General features: G+C 44.6%; 1 protein-coding gene across 2 annotated transcripts in view; it reads left to right on the top strand.

The window, feature by feature from the left end:
- Positions 1 to 16262, top strand: part of ADAMTSL4 (ADAMTS like 4) — a 340678-nt gene extending 324416 nt beyond the window's left edge. Inside the window, exons 18-19 of one of the 2 annotated variants that reach the window (XM_086947463.1) lie at positions 8936 to 9051; positions 13367 to 13501. In XM_086947463.1, coding sequence (XP_086803589.1) covers positions 8936 to 9018 — 83 coding nt within the window. In that variant the 3' untranslated portion in view covers positions 9019 to 9051; positions 13367 to 13501. Of the gene's footprint in view, positions 1 to 8935; positions 9052 to 13366 lie in introns of both variants that reach the window. The other variant, XM_086947462.1, reaches the window with a different exon arrangement.
- The last annotated feature ends 1548 nt before the right edge of the window (positions 16263 to 17810 follow it).

Here is a 17810-nt window from a genome sequence, read left to right as displayed (position 1 = left end):
CCCCGACCGCCCGAAGGACTAACGGGGCGCCGACGCTGTTTCCTGGAACCCCCTCGGCTCCAGGTTCTTGGCTCAGGCACCCCTACTGTGCCAGGCAGAGGTATTGACTGTATCCTTCTGCCGCAGAGGTACCCTTACTGTCCATCTGCTTCCAGATCGCCCTGTACTCCGCCACAGCTCTGGAGGAGGCCCCTGTCGATGACAGAGCCCCCCCACCACCTAGCTACTTTCCGTTGCTCTCTAGTGTCCTCAAGACCACTGGCACCCTGCAGCTCCCGGGGCTTCCTGTAAGTCAGAAGAAAGACATCCATACCAACCCCAGCCAGGTGAACCCCATCGCTTTCGTAGTAACCCACAGTCCTTTCTTGTATCAGCGCATGCCTAATGCCCAGGCCCCTCTCCTCCATGAATTCTTGCGTGGCCCTGTTGACCCTCTTCCTGCCTTGCTCGATGGCAAGTGCTGACCGCGCTCCCCTCCAAGCCCTACGGGGGACAATCTCCGACCATATCCGTTCAGTGGCACCCAATTTGTTCGTTATAGCGGTTACATCCCTCTGCATGTTCTCCACTAATGCTCTCCTCCCCACCGTCACCCGATCATTCTCTCACAGGTGTATCCCGAAGATGTTGGGAGGCCCCAGGTGCACCCTGCACCTTGAACCCCCCCATTGTCGTTGTAACCCCTTAATTTAAGCCCATTATTCGGATGCTTCAGCCTGATGGTGACCATTGCATTTTGGGTCATTTATTTAATCTCACCCCTTTACTAAGCCTTTAGGTGCACCTCTATCATAGTACCCTTCCACACACCACTATGGAGATTTCTTAGCATTTGCATTACTGTGTCTGCTGGTAATGGCAAACCAGTGATATGTGGCCAAGCAAAGCGGTGGCCTTGTGAAAGACGTCTCCAATGCTGAATAACCTGACCGTGGATGTCCTGGCAACTCACTGCAGGATCGTTATTTGAGATTGGTTAGAGCACGCACTAGCAGATGCCCGTAGCCGTCAAATGTCATTCACAGTTCTCTGTTGTATTGCAGTGTTTCACCTCTAATTATACAGTATTTCCCTTGCAACCGTGCCACCATCGCCTACCTTACGTTTGTTCTAGGCCTGGGTGTCTAGCACATATTGCAGTATTGTACCTTCCATTGTACTTCGTATCCCTTACCACCTGCAACTCATCACTTATCCCTTCTACCATGCACTTTATGCTACCTCATTTATTTACTTTGCTACACAATTGTCACTTTACCACCTGTAACTGACGTCTTCTTTTGTACCATTGTCCCCTGTCATTTCTTGTACTTATTGTGAAGAGATCTGCCTTCGGGTAACGTCCGTGCTGTATAAAGAACGCATAAATAAATTAAATGAACAAAGTTGACCTCGAGCACATGAAGGACTGCCTCATTCAGGATGGCGTACTTGACGCCCCTACATTGCACAATTTATTTTTATATCGCGAGCCAGGGAAAGGGGCTGTGCCCAGAAGGTGGCGACAGTGAGCTACCAGAGCTCAATCCTACAAATGGATGCATTTCTCAATGTATACATAAACTTGCTCTGACCTAACGATGGCGCTGTTGAATTAAAACTACAGCAAAAGTGGCGTAGTCAGCTAGCCTGAATTGTCATATACCTTCCCTTTGGAACATGCCGACACCTTTGCGCCAAAATGGTTACCTGGTGGATGTTGTGAAATCATGTTGCAGCCTGGCCCTGTTCTAGGTTCCCATTTTCTGCCTTATACTGCCATCTAGCGGTTCGGCTGTGGAAATATTTCTTGAAAAGATTTTTGTATAACAACCTGAGATGGCATTGATGCTACGGCACATTTATTCGCAACCCTCAGGCTCACAAGATCTGCCTTCAGTTTGCCCTTCAAGCAGTACTTTACCAGTTTAAGACCTTTTCCTCTTGCCTGGAAATAGACGTCTCCATTTTCTTCCAAGTTCCTAGTGACAGTGCTTCTTGAGAGGTAAGAGATACACCGTACACGTGCATCTGTACTTGGACAAGCAACTTGTGGGAGAGCATTGGAGATATGTCTTCAGCAAACATACACAACAGTTCCACTGCTGCACCATCTGGGATTCACCATCAGTTATGTAAAATCAGCCTTGATGCGATCAAGTTACATCAAATTCCCTGCGGTAAGGATGGACTCATGAAACTGATCCCACTAGAGATATCTGCGTTTCAGTCGATGAAAACCATAAAGCCCAGCTGAGTACGATGGCTACATATATACACGCCTTGAGCCCTGAGTCCGCGTATGAATGTGGCGACTACAGGAAGCCAGTGGTGAGAGCTGCCAACCCTGGACCATGGGAAACCAGGTCAGAATCCGGGGCTCAACATCCTGTGATTCTGGGCAAGTCACTTAATCTCCCCATCCCTAAAAAGCATGTGCAATGTAGCCTGGTAATGTTGTAAGGCACTCTAAAGTATATTTGGGAAACTGGCAGCAGCCCTCTTCAGTAATAGATGCACTACTACATGAAGAGAAACTTGTGACCGAGGATAACTGCAGGGAACCATAGAAGCAGGCCTCTCTCTCATGGGATGAGGAGTAGATTTATATAACCCGTTGAAGTTTGGCAACATCTCAGACACGTGCAAGTGAGAGTCTCAGACACATGCAAGTGAGAGTCTCAGACACATGCAAGTGAGAGCTTCTGTCTAACTCTTAAAAGACCTGAAACATCATATGAAGCTAAAAGCATTATTTTGATTCAGACACTCAACCCTACAGCAGTAGATGACAAGTCAACGATAAGGAGGCACAAAAACCTGTTTGTTGTAGGAAGAGCAGACGTGTGCGACATAGCTGTTACACGTATTGCACTTCTACGTACAGAGTACCAGCAAGTAGAAGAAAAGAAACTGACTTTCCTCAAAACCAGCAAGAAATCCATGGCCACAAGCTATCCCAACCAGTGGTAGAAGATGCCTTCCTTAGATGGGTCACCACAAACATTGGCCTTTTCTCAACTAACCTAAATGTAAAATCAGATAACTTCACATTCATCTTCCCACAAAAGAGTCAGGAACATCCTTTGCACTTGGAGAGACAATTTGTGGTCCAGACGACCACACCCAGGCCTACAGACCAGGGTTCTGACCTGGCCATGAGAATGTTACCAAGACATCATGTGACTTTGGCAGTGGCAGCTGCTCTAAACTGGAAGTGGTGAGGCAACACAAATGGGGGGTAATCAATTAAATAACTTACCTGTGGCCGCTGCCTCTTTGTTCATCTCCCAACCCAGCTCACACTGCACAGGCTTCCGGGGGCGATCTCAGCGCTGCCCTCATGCTGGTAATATTAATTACCCACATGAAAGCAGCACTGTGATTGGACTGAGCGGGCACAGGGAGCCTGCAGCTTTTTTCTAACCCTGTTGTACAACACAGCTGGGTTGGAGAAACCTAAGTGCGCATGTCTGTTTGGCCGGCCTAAGACAGCCGGCCAAACAGATATGCTCACTTTTAGGTGCCCATCACTCCTCCCTACTGTGATGCTCCGTCACGATGGCCACACACCCTCCCTAGCCTCGGCTGGCAATGGTAGGATTAGGAAAGAACAAAAAAATGTTTTTATTATCATTTTATTTTATAGTGGGGTGACGCTCCTCCGCCATAACGGAGGAGCTGCCCCAGGACTTTGGGCTCATCACTTTTTCTTCGGTGCATTAAAATGTAAGTCTCTTTAATGTACTTGTATAAAAACTAGCTGCACGGAGGGGTGTGTAGCACAGTGTAGTAACACAGTCATTGTTATCGGGTCTCACCTGGATCTTGTGTTCTACACCGGTCTGTGTACAGCTCAGTCCTGCTAAAATATAAATGCTCTTTGTAAAATGTTTGCTGATCTTTGGAGCAAGGGTAGGTCTGTAACAAAGTACTTATAAATATTGTATATAAAGGAACTCTCTCTGCTATGTCCTCTGCACAGAATCACCAAATTCTCCAGATGGCGAGTGTCATTTGCCTGCTGGTGCCTCTTGAGCTCCCGTACAATCACAGTTCACAGATGTCCTCGAGCCCAGTCATAATGCTGAGCCCTCCACCATCCTTTACTCAGGATGAGAAGTGAAGTTATTCTGCTGAATCCATAGACTTGGAACTTTCCTACCTTGTCTCTCGAGGGCTCAAAATTCAGCTATGTTACGAATACCCCACATCTGGCGTTCAGAGAACCCGGCAGATGTTTAATGCTCAGGGATAAGCCCTGACATCCCAGCCATGTCTAGAGACACAGGACCCCTTGGCAAAGGGTCCAGCGCCCCAGCCCATTCCTTCCAGTGTCCTAGCCCATAAGAATAGGGATCAGGCTTCGGCCAGAAAGGAACTACTGCACTTGGCGCCAGAGTCTGTGTCGGACTACGCCCCTCTAGCTTTGTGCTGGAGCCAGGAATATAAATGGGTACGGTGCTAAGAGCAAGGCCTTGGGACAGGTGCCAGGGAAGGTCGAGCTGGCACGACCGGCACTGATCTGGATACATCTGTGGATCCCCGGGGCCCGATTGGCGCTAGAGCTGCCGGGGACCATCTAAAACCTGTGTGGCTCAATGGCGCACCAGGGATTTCAGCTCACCCAAAAATGACTTGCATAGCCTAATAAAATTCTCCCAATTAGACGAGAATCGCTCTGGCTCCCAGAAACTCGGGGAGGAATAGAAATGACCCAGTAGCTGGCTCAACCATGGAGCCAGGCCTTGAGTGATGACGCTTTCTCATCTCGTCAGCCATTGGACGAGGTGGTCAAAGCACGCTTCAACTTCTTGTGGGAGCAGAATTTTCCCAAGTGGCACCGGCACGATGAGGGTCTCGGACTTCGCAGCCATCTTCTCGATTGGGATCTGGACCGTTGCGACTATGCATGTTGAGCTGCCAAGCCCTTGAGGGATTTCTCCCTCAAGACCTTACGGTGCATGATGCATTGGAACATGTCTTAAGGTCATGCTCGAGGCACCATGGGCAGACAGGGTGGGGGTCCGTCACAAAGCTGTGACAGGCGCCACAGGGCCTGAAGCCGGCCTCTGATGACATTCCTGCCACACAGAAGGAAAAAAACCTTGACAAAACATAGAAAAAAGGTAGTCAAGCATTGACTGAGGGGTAGCTCTTACTGGATCTGCGCTGACTGGTGCAGAAAGAAAAGAAATTACGTCAGCGCGCTGGGTTGGCGCCTGTATGAGCACCGTGCATGTCACTTTCGATGGGGACGACTCCATACAGAGCTCAACACCACCACCTACCAACGTGCAGGGGTACTGCTCAAGAAAAATTTCCAGATCCAGTCCAATGCCTGGGGATAATTCTAAGGTAAGGAATCTGCGGTTAAAAGTCTCTATTAGATCGAAGGGGACATCTGCAACAGAAAGGTGTCAACTAATAATCCTCCTTTTAATGAGATCTGCAGAATTGTGACATGGTGCTCCGTGCCTATCTCCTCAAACCTTAACAGTTCTGACACATAATGGTGACTCCAATCATAAAATATGTGTTTAATATGTCACCACTCATTTGATCAATATGTTTTTGTTAAAACATTCATATACTTATATGCAGATAATCTGGAAGGACCGCCCAAACAAAACATTATTCTCTTTAACCTCATAGATGCTAGTAAACATCCCTCCCCAGTGCTGCGCTGTCCATTGGAACCAGTGCTGAATGTACGTCCAATGGTCGTGCGCAGCACTGGGGAGGTAGTGCTGCCGTCGGCCAACGCAGCACTTAAGGGGTTAAGAAAAACCAGGGTGGACCAACCATCCCTAGTTTAGAACATTATCAAACTTCTTTCTTGATCAGACAGGAAGCCCATTGGTTCTTAAAGAACAAGGTCATCTCTCCACTGTATACGAATGTGAAAAGTGAAAAATGCACCTTTTCACAAGTGCACACTGCCCACTTCTTAAAGCTGTTCAATTCCCATTGACCTTCTATTTCCTGACACAGTGAACACGTGTTACTATGCCTTAAAAGAAAGAGGACTGGAAAGATTACTATTCCTCGTTTTGCATCACTCTGGAAAAAAAACAATTTGGGGCCTTGGCTCACACTGAACCACTCTTGTAGCGCACAGATTAGTGATGTAGGTTCTTTAGGCGCACTGTGCATCTTCTTCGAACAAAAACAACACGGATTAACATTACCTTTTATTACTTCATAAAACTGAAGATGGGAATTTATACAACTGGATCAGTGCATGATTCGCCAGACATCATTCTGTCGAGAAATTAATAAAATGTCAATTAGTAGCATACCAAGCCCTTTAACAAACCCATGGCAAAACAAATTAAGAAGGCAATACGTACTTAGCAACAGGCTATGGAAGTCCAAAAGGTGGCTACCTTGATTTTTATTTTGATATATTTACTTGTATCTCACAAAAATGTACTAAAATATATCTGGGGACCACACGTTAGTAGAACACACATGTCGAAGTTAGCAGATCTCATGGAGAGGAGCTAAGAAGAAGAGCCACACTTTCACTTTTTTCCTGAGTCCAGGTGCGACTTTTCTTTGTGTATTTTATCAGGGATGTTGTTCCAGATGTAAAGCCTAATAATAGAAAATCTTCTTTGGACACATAATCGATATTCAGATTGCGGAACAATCAGCAGCTTACAATCAGTAGTTCATATAGGTGTACCAGGCACCTATTTAGAAAGGTTTATATTTTGATTCCAAGGCGGTGTTCCGTGCACACTTTTGTGTACCAAGGACATAGTCTTGAGCCAATTCTGAACTCCAGGGGTGACCCACGGATAGATTTTATGCAGATGTAAAACTTGGTCCATTTTAGCAAGGCTGGTTCTGTCCGTACCAGGCATCGGACGTTTCCCCGGGTGGTTGGAAGAGTGGAGGTCGCAGTTTTGTTACCGGGGACCATTTTTGTAGCAGTGCAGCAGTTTTGAAAGCACCCTCTGCAGAGTTCCATGCATATCCAGTAGTTTTCAGGCAACAATAAAAGTGTCAAGATAACTCTGGTGATTAATGTACCTGTTGGAGAGAGATGGGAGTTTTGTTTAGTTGCAGCTTTGTCTCATTTAAGGTAGCGCAGATCGCAGAACAGTATTTTATATGCATAGCTTAATGAGTTACTGCTTTTGTCACAGAGATTGTTTTGCTGTGCAGTTCATAAGTTTCAATCATAATCTAGCACAGTGAGCTATGAAGTATTATCAAAGAGCTGCATGTAAACTACATGGTACAGGACAGAAAGTTATATTTTTTTCAGAATCTTTTACTATCCTAATGTTGCTTAAATGGGGTTGGTTGTGTAGAAATAAATTCATATTATTAAAGCCAACCCTAACCACTGTTACGTTCTGAATGCTGGGTTTGTGCTTCTCCACATCTAGCACTTTAAAAAAGTATCTCCCAGTATGGGTAACCTGTACATCCTAAACCTTGTATTTCCCTTTGTAACATTTTCTATACACTGATTTATACATATTATTCACTGTCTCTGTATTTGTGTGATGTAAAGTGCTCAGACACCCTACGCTGGTATGAGAGGCGCTATAAAACAAATGAAATACATGTGAGAGATGGGCATTTGGGGAGATGAGAGGCACTGTTGGAGGGTGATATGAGAGAATCATTGAAGAGCTCCAATAAATATTGTCGTATCCTGGTGCACAGTAAGGTCATCATTTACTATGCTTTAAAAACGAATACAATTGAATATATAATGAAAAATATGTTGTAGAATGCACCATTTTTGCCCACATTTTCTTGGCAGGAGGAGCCCCCTAAACCCTCCTCGTGGTGGTCAGACTCGCTCACTATGCAACGTACAGGGGATGGTCTGGTAAATTTGCCTTTGCTTTGGGTTCCCAGTCTGGCCCTGATTTTGAGGAGTCCATGGGCATTACTGGAAACAAACATGGCAGTCAGAATTAAAATTCATAATATCACCACCAGTTGCTCAGACTGGATTTGTGACCACTCACAAGGAACTTGGAATCTATGCAAATTGCATAAATTAGTACTGATCCCATTCACCTTCTTGTATTGCTGGGGAAAAAAGGGTCCCATCACGTCTGACGTATAGTTACAAATTCGGCCATTCATTTGGTCCAAAATGTCTAAGGGAATTTACTTGATCATGAACATAAAACTTATGCCAACCCCAGACGGGGAGGATCTGAGAGCATCTGACATCCCAGACCTACGGTTCCAAACTCTGTGGATATACTCAGGCTGGATTCAGTGCTTCACATGTCAATAACGCCTGGAACAATTCAGTGAAAGCCGATTTACATACTTTTACCCAGAACTACAGTTTGTGTAAGTCTTAAGTATGTTACCCTCTTTTTCATATTTTTCTTTCTTTCCTGTATGGTCAGGTTATACATTCCACTGACTTAATAACAGAGGCCAGTTCTAAATTCTGATGATGGCTTCTTGGATATTTTATCTCTAAACAATCTCTTTGCCATTGCAGAACTCAACAATATGTATCATAACTGCATAATGATTTATTATATAGTATATAAAAACTTCATGATCAGAAAAAAATGGAGAGCCTTTGAGGCCAATTTACAAAAGGATTTATGATTATGGGAATAGTATTACAGTGGACTCTTCTACAAACTCGTGCATGCAGTTAACCCCAAAACATCCAATTCCCCATTAGTAAAAGTGTAATATATTTTTACAAAAGGCAGAGGGAGCACACTGCCTGGCATTTCGGCACACAAATTGCCCAGATGCATTGTGGTAAATTCAGTGCACAGTCACATTCACTTTGGTTTAAAATCTTCAGTTTTTTATCATTGTTGGTGCAGCCAGTGCTGTGTTTTTTTTACCTGTTTCAGGATATTTGTCCTTCAGTAGAGAGTAACACGTTACATTTTGGGGCGCTGGCAATGCTGCTCACAGTCTTCTCATGTTTCTGTACTCCTCGCAGAGCACTGGGGCGTCCTAGAGCTCGTCAGCCCAACAACTCAACAAGGAGCCAGTCACAAACTGGAGAAGAAGCACACTGCCTGACATACCAGCACACAATCACCCAGATGCATTGTGGTAAATGCAGTGCATGATAACATTAACTTTAGTTGAAATTCTTTAACAAGCACTTGGCGAATGGTATACTAATTTGCCATGCAGTGTGCTCCCTCCAACCTTTAACAATCTATTTGTACTAATTGTGTATGATTGTCCCTGGTGGTATTCCAGTTGTATTCCCATAGTAGATGTTTTGGGTCAAATTCACAGGGGCATGGAAGGGCACATGAAAGAGTGCCACGGGAGTACTCCTTTGCATGCTCCAAAATGAATTTTATTTCTAATCCATGTCTTCTAGGTAATGGTTGTATGACACGCATTTCTAAACCACGTGTGTCTCTGCAATGCAGCCCTAACAACGAATGCGTCTGAATCATGCCTTCTTTTACCACGCATGCCTTTATCACGCAATGTAGTGGTAAACGCATGATTGGTAAAGGGATGTGTGGTAAATATCACACCCCTGCCCCTCCGCCCTGAGCCAAAAAACCCTGGCACCAGCCCTATAAAGAACCCAAGCCCTAAAAAGGACCCCATCCCTAAAAACCTAAAACTACCTGAACCCACTCCCCTGAACCCTAAACCACCGCCCCTCCCCTGGCCCTAAAAACTACCCCAGCCCAAAAACTACCCCCACTCCATGCCCCAGCCCCTCTTACCTGTCTGTGTCAAGCTTTCTGGCCCAACGCTTCATGTTCCTGTTCTTGCCCATCCTGACATCTAGACCACGTACTGCCTTAACCACGCATGTGCGTGATTGTGTTTGCAGGGAAACAGCATGCGTGTCTCTGCTCGTGTTGTAAAGGCCGTTTCCCCCAGGTCCTTTCGTGATACTCCCTGCAAAGCATATGATTCTAAAATAGATAAATTCTGTAAACATATGTTACTTACCTGTGGCTCAGGTTTTGCACTTGATGTCAGTTATTGATACACATGATTCATGTCGTACATGTCGTACATATAGGTAAAATCATGTAAGGAGCAAATCTTATGTAATAGCTTCACATGGCAGTATAAAGTTATTTCAGATATTTCACTTAGATGCGGTAAAGCCCCAGGACCTGATGGGTTCACGGCTAAATTTTACAAATGCTTCTCCTCTACGTTGGCACTGCCCTTGCTTCATATGTTCCATGAAATTTGCGAAACGGGAGAGGTTAAAGGTACACTGGCGGAGGCTGTCATAGCGGTCCTGCCAAAGGAGGGCAAAGATCCGAAGTTCCCAAAAAACTACAGACCCATCTCGCTCATCAATTTAGACTGTAAGCTTCTAGCCTCAATCCTAGCAAACCGAATCCAGAAAATCTTACCGAAAATTATCCATCCCTCACAAGCTGGCTTTCTGAAAAACAGACACTCCAGCGACAATACTAGAATATTGGCACACGTCCTTGAAAAGTCAAAACTCCTCTCCACTCCCACTGTAGCAATAACACTTGACGCAGAAAAAGCCTTTGACAAGGTAGACTGGACGTTTTTGGAGGCAGTATTAAATTTAGCTTAGGTCTAACATTCATAAAACTGGTCATGTCCCTCTACTCCTGTCCCTCGGCCAGAGTTCGAGCGGGTGGTGCCTTCTCTTCGCCTTTCAAATTACAACAGGGTACAAGACAGGGTTGCCCCCTGTCCCCTTCGCTTTTCTTATTGGCCATAGAACCCTTCCTGTACCAAATACGTAATAACAGTACAATCCCTGGAATTCCCTTTAACGACTGCGTCATCAAACTTACAGCATACGCTGATGACGTTCTGGTCATGTCTGAGAAAGCGGATGAGGCAATACCAGCCCTGATGAAAACCATTGAGGAATTCTCTGAGGTTTCTGGATACTCCTTAAATAAGGACAAAACTGAAGTTAAACTTTTGAATAGTGTAGGAAGTAAGGAGATATTGGGGAACTCTGGTTTAACGTGGCAGCCGGACTGCTTTAAATATCTGGGATTAGATTTTGACAAAGACCTCATTACGAGTCAACGAGGATCGCCTCCTAAACAAAATAACAAAATTACTAGATGGTTGGTCCCCTAAGTTTTTATCGTGGTGGGGGAGAACTGAAACGCTGAAGATGATAACACCCTTGATAAATTATCTGGCGAGCATGCTCCCCATGACGTTTACGGAGGACTTCCTGCGCAAAATAGATAAACTGTTTGGAACATTTCTGTGGCAGGGGAAGAAGCCAAGGGTATCTATGAAAAAGCTGCAGCTTACTAAGGAAAAAGGCGGCCTGGGGCTTCCCAACTTTAGAAACTACCAGACAGCATTCTTGTGCAAGCAGGGAGCAGCCTGGTTCGTCGAGGGACCATGCTATACCCCATTGTGGATAGATATAGAGAAAGCTATAGTAGGCAAGGCACCGCTCAAAGTACTACTTACCATGGATCTAGCGCATCTCCCTCATTCTAAATATATCTTATTAAACACTAGAAGAGCTCTTCTAAGGCTAGATCAAGCTCAATCGTCCGGCCCAAGAATAAAAAACACTACCTCCATTGCCTTATGGCATAACCCAGCCATTAGAATTAATGGGGAATCACTCCTCTGGGAACATTGGTCGTTGAAAGGCATAAACATGGTCTCTGACCTAAATGATGGACGCACACCACTTCCATATTCGGAGATTCAGGCAACTCACTGCCTTACACCAATGGACTTCTACGCTTTCCTAAAGCTGAAGACGGTCCTTGCCCCACGTCCACTTAAACCCCTTGAGCCATGGCTTAATTCACAACTAACGCGTCTCCTAGCTGCAGGTCATTTTGTATCCGAGGTCTATAAACTACTTATCCCAAAAGCCGGGAAAGCACAAAAACGTAATGAAGTAAAATGGGAGAAGGAACCCAATAACACAGGTATTCAATTTGACTGGGATAGAATCAATGCTACAGCTCTTGTGAACAAAGTTTCCCCAATCCTATCGCAAACAAAATTCATGTTGATCAACCGGGTGTTCTGGACACCCCAAAAACTATTTAAACTTAAACTGAGAGATTCCCCAAAATGCTGGAACTGCAATCAGGCCGAAGGTGATTTGTCCCACATGTTTTTCCATTGCCCCTCCCTAAAAAACTATTGGAATAACATTTTCGACTGCATAGAACATATTTTTAAAATCAAGCCACGGAGAGAATTTATCTATGTCATCCTAGGTGCTTTGGATCAAACGGTCGCTAACGAGTATGATAGACAGCTGCTAGACCTACTCCTCACCCTAGCATGCAAGGTCATACTGTGTAAATGGAAGGCTGCTGGGGAAGTCTCCTTCAAGATGTGGCGTGAGTGGGTCTCTTGCATCAGAGGAGTAGACAATAATGCCCTTCAATCCTCTCCTTGGCGTGCATCAACAAAAAAAACTCTGGAAATCTCTTTATGCCTCCTCCTTCTCCTTTGATCCTCCCTAGAGAGATACTAGTCCCTCTTGCTTCTATGTATGTGTATATGCTCAGGGCGATGTAATTACTTGCTTACTTCCTTCCTCACTTACTGCTGCGACTCCGTCAGAAACCCAGCATGGGCTATATTCGAATACTTAAGTAATGTACCAATGTATGTACCAATTGAGCATTCCTCGTAAGTACCTGCGTACTTGTTCCATGAATTATGTATTTTATATTATATATTTTATTTATCCATCTACTTATTTATTTCATTTATCCACTTACTTGATATATGTTTGGTTCAGAGTATATACAATCCACTTGGCTGTACGCTACAAGTATCAGGTCATAGTTGTACATCTTCGCAAGATCCTTTAGTACATCATCTGTGTAGTTAAGCCGGAGCCAAACGTATCCACATGTACTGTATGTAATTTTGTATTATGCTTTTCGTTCTTTTTCTTTATGTGCTTCTTATGTTCTTTTTTCAATAAAAAAGATTTGAACTAAAAAAATAAATAAAGTTATTTCAGATATTTCTGAGTGAGGATGGATTCTGTGGTTTAAGTGTGCTTTCATCAATAGATGTTTACACTCTCCTTCAGTCAGAGCCACAGCACTCAAAATGTTTCTACCATTCACAAATGTGACGGATATCCTGTCCGCCATATTACAAGTGCATTATTCTATCCTATGGCCCTTGAAATAGGGTGGGCAGGATACCCATCACATTCGTGACTCGCATCCCATCCGCTAGGACTTAATCAGGCCCAAAATCACAAAGCGAATGCCAAACGTGCATGAAACACAGGCACTGAACTCACACTAATCTTACAGGTAAATAACAATACAAGTCTAAGAACTGAGCAGTCAACTTCATTCTTTGTGCTTTCCAACTTTTTTACTGAGCATCATGTTTGGGTCTTTCATCATTAATGAAGTTTCTTTTTCTGCAGATGAGAACTGCAAGGACAAGCATCAGAACTGCCCTTTGGTGGTGCAAGCTCGGCTTTGTGTGTATTCCTACTACAAGACATCGTGCTGCGCCTCTTGCACCCGTGCCTTGGAGAGACCGCCGACCCCGCCCAGCCAATAGTAAACTACAGTCCTAAGAGTCGCACATGCTCACCAATAGGGAAACAGCCTCCATGTGGAGTCGCGGTTACTTAAGGCGGCTCAGGATCCTGGGAGACGTGTGCTCACCAATGACATTTTAACTTACTGGGAGGCATGCTCATTTACAATAGCTGGATGGTCGCTTGAAGAAAGTTCAGTGATAGCAGCACACCCACATGGGAGACGCTTGATGATGAAAGCTGCACAATGACGTTGACGCAAGTGTGCAGAATACATTACAAAGCCTCTGGGAGATGTGCACATCCAACAATAAGCACATTATTTAGTGTGGATTGCACACTTTGAACAGCAGCCTTACCACCATCTGGATGACATGTAGAAAATGATATCCGTGCAGCCTTCGAAGAGGTGCATCATTTTAACAATGGCCGCACACCTTCTGTGTAATGCTTGTGTTGAACGTCTGCCACACATTTTACTGCCTAATCCACTCAGTCAACATTTATGATTTTTATTTCTGCCTTAAACCAAAACTTGTATTTATTGAATCTTCAGTGTGTAGGTGTGCCATTGTTCGCTTCACTGAATTCTGGTGGTCACAGGGTTGCTGAACCATGCTCCAAGACATATAGATAGCTAAAGGAACAAACAAATTCTCCAGACTCCTCTCAGAAATCTTTACAAAAGTAAAAGAAGTTTGAACTCCAGCTCATCCACTTGTATATCTGATCACGCACCCTTGACGTTCGATGTTTTGTATGTTGCGCGCAGTAGATGTAGGGTCTGCTTGGGCATTCTTATCAATCTTTCAAGTTTGCTACACTTTACACCTTCTACATCAATAGGAGGGAAAAAAGAACTTGGTTCTGTTTGAATTCCCAGAAGGCAGATCCCTGGGTTATGATTGGACAGCTATCAACAAAGCCTCTTGAATTCTAATTGGTTCACCAGGAGCTGACACCGTGCACTTTTATTGGAAGACCAGTGGCTCTGTATTCAAAATGGATGACTAAGGCTGAAGCTAGTATATCTCACTGTCTCATAAGGACCCAAAGAACTGTTTTTAAACCCACCTATGTGAACAGAGTGCCAGAAGGCTGTTTGGTGCTGTTATTCTCCCCCAGCACTGGGATTATCTTTAATTTGTTTTTAACATTTTATGCTGAAGTCGGAGTCAGAAATCGTGTCATTACTTTTTGTTACCAGGTGCACATACATATATGGTGCTGTACTCTCCTCCGACCAATGGCATTCTCAAAGGGCACCATATGCACTATATCAGGCGTCAGTGTTCGCTTCTACATTCTTGCTGCTCTCTACAAACCGCTTGCATGGTCAGGTTGTGTCGGGCACACAGCTCGCTGCATACTATCCGGAGTAAGAGTGTGCGAACAGAGATGTTCTACAGCACAGAGTTGTTAACTACACTCATCAGAAAGGGCTTTAATACAAGAACAAAAAATCTGAGGTATTGATTGATTACATGCTGTGGACTCACCGGACCTGTAGGAAGTGTCGGAGCAAGTTCCTTTTATTGCTAGATTGTACAACACAACTTTTGGTTGAGCACCGACTTCCCTTCCTGCATTAGGCCCATGGCTTCTATTAAGCTACTTACTAACGTAGGGGCAGATTTGCAAGCCCATTGCGCCACTTTTGCATCATTTTTCCCATGTTAAAAATGACGCAAAAGTGGCGCAAGGGGCTTATAAATCTGCCCCTTAGGGTTCATGTGGATATGGCCCGACGGTCAATAAGGCACCTGCTCATGCTAGTACACTGTAATATCATGGGCCATAGTTGCACAAATTGTTTCTAGAAAAGTCTCCCTTTGGAGACATAAAATGGAGCTGTCCTATTACAGTGGCAATCTATTGCTTGCTTCTCACTGTAGCTGGACCAGAACTTGCAGTGCAATCCGTAGAGCCTCTATACGTCATTACCACAGCCAGTATTAAGTCAGTATTATTGCAGCCTCCCGCCCCGTGTCGCCTCCCCCCTCCTATAATCCATAGGCATTACTGTTTTAACACGGCTGTGCTCACCCCATGGCTCCCACAAACAATGTGCAACGAGTGAAGCATGGAAGTACTCTGCAAAAAAGGGTAGGGGTCCTTTCCGCCCTGTAGATGTGCAGAGGTTGATACCACCTTTCCACCTGTGGAGTGGGGGGGGCAATACCTGTTGGGACCATGCCAGATGTGCAATACCCACCTATCCAGTTGTGTGCCCAAGACATGCAGGTCCTGAGATCCTGCAAAAGAAGAGCCAAGCAGCAGCATTGACATCATAGTGGCTGCTATGTTTTCTTTTTTTTGCAGTTTTATTCAGCACAAACTAGGCCCAAGGGCACTGGAGTGCTTTACATGAGGACCAGATTTCACTACACTAGGTCAGATTATTATTTGTGTGTCAATAAACCTTCAAGGGTGGGGACTGGTGGACTTAGAGGATTTGTAATTAGCAATCCAGTCCCACTTTCCCTCATCCTCAATACTTCATGTTTACTCCGCTCCACAGTACATCAGTTTACTCCTTCACCGCTTCCATTTTCAATATGTAAACGCTAAAGAGACATGTGAGACATTCTTACACTATGTAACTTTATGCGGTGCCTGAAGTGCCAAGATTATATTGCAAGAAGATTGTACCTGTTTTTGTATGTAAATTTTATTTATTTTTACAAAATATAATTTGATATTTTTAACTTTCTTTAAAAAAAAATCCGTTTTATGTTGACAGTAAAAATATTAAAATACGTTTTCCTTGTAAGAACGTTTTCTGTGAAATAGCTGAAAAATGTGCTTAGATATTTTTTACGGTGCTTATGCAATTTGTGCCATTCCTTTTTATCGTGCCGCAGTATGCTAGAGAATAGTTTTTGGGCCTTCTCCCAAACATACCCATTTCTAAACCTTCAGACCAACATCACACATCACATCTATTCACCATGAAAGGAAGGAACACTGAAACATACACCACATCATGAAGCGTTCTTTTTATGTGATTAGTGCCCATTTCTTATGATGCAATGCTTTATTGAAATGCATCCTTGATTCTCTCACTCCACCACCCGCCAGCTGATTATCAATCCTCCCCCACGCCCTAAATCACTCACTTACCGCGAAGAGTCCAACCTAAACCCCTAAACCTGGCAAACTACTGGCCCTTGCTTCTCCTTAACTCTGGGCAACCGCAGAACCAAGTGAACAGTGCTACCATCACACAATTGTTCTTTTTTTGCCTTGGTAACTCCACTCCACACCACTGACCAGGCTCGTCAGATGTTTTTGAGGGGCCTGGGTCAAAAACTTCAGGGAGATCTCTCATAGGTCGAGCACCTGTTTGTATGTATGAAAAGGTCCCCTAAAGAAAGTAGATACAGCATCTGGCGCCATCATGCGGTATTAGCTGTTAGCTTCCCCGTCATTAATAAACAGGGAAAGCTTTCCTTTAAATCTAACTGTAGAAAGAATATGTGGCGAAGAAAAAGGACGGGTCCTTAGATAATTTTATCATGCAGGATTAACAGCACTGTCAATATCAGCACTATTACTGCAAAATAGATATTGCTATCAATCAATTGGAGCATTTATAAAGCGCACTGTAGTAAAGGATCACTACTCAAAGTGGGTTCTCAGCATGCATTCATTAGTCATAAGTAAACAAGGGCTCCCAGGTTGGCGGCAGGCTCTCACAACGAACATTCTAACTCGCACTCCCGGAGGCAGAGTGGACCGTACCAAAAAGGGAGAGGGGAGAGGGGTGGGTAACGGAGAGAGAGAGAGAGGTTACAACACACCTTCCCCCCTAAGGAGAACAGAGGAAAAGGAAATACGGAGCTCCCGGAAGGGGAGAGAGTGAGCAGTTAGAGGGAGAATGGAGAAGAGAGAGATGAGTAGGGAGGTGGCGTGGAGGCAGGAAAGGGGGGGGGGGGAGACAACGAGAGAGATATAGAGAGAGAGAGAGAGAGAGAAGGAGAAGAACAAAAGGTAAGGACACAAGGGAGAGGGAAAGTCTACCAGAGAGTAGAAACAGAATAGCAACAGGAGAAGAGGGAGTCTAGAGAAGACGAACCCCCCCTACGTTACAAAGAAAGAACAACCTGGAAGGGCGAGATAGAGAGAGTCCCCCACCCCAGTGCAGGTGGAGGGTATCCCAGGGGCAAAATGGGGGAAGGGGAATGGAGCTATATCATAGGCAACTTTTAACAGCAACTGTAAAACCTTCTGGTTAACCTCTGTATAGAACTGACAAGAAGTAGTCTGGAGCGTTCGGTTCATTTGATCCACTAGGTCCCGCACAAGGTCCTGACCTTTCTCA

Source organism: Lissotriton vulgaris, chromosome 12, assembly GCF_964263255.1.
Source record: "Lissotriton vulgaris chromosome 12, aLisVul1.2, whole genome shotgun sequence".
Taxonomy (NCBI): Eukaryota; Metazoa; Chordata; class Amphibia; order Caudata; family Salamandridae; genus Lissotriton; species Lissotriton vulgaris.
This window is presented reverse-complemented; position numbering and strand designations above follow the sequence as displayed.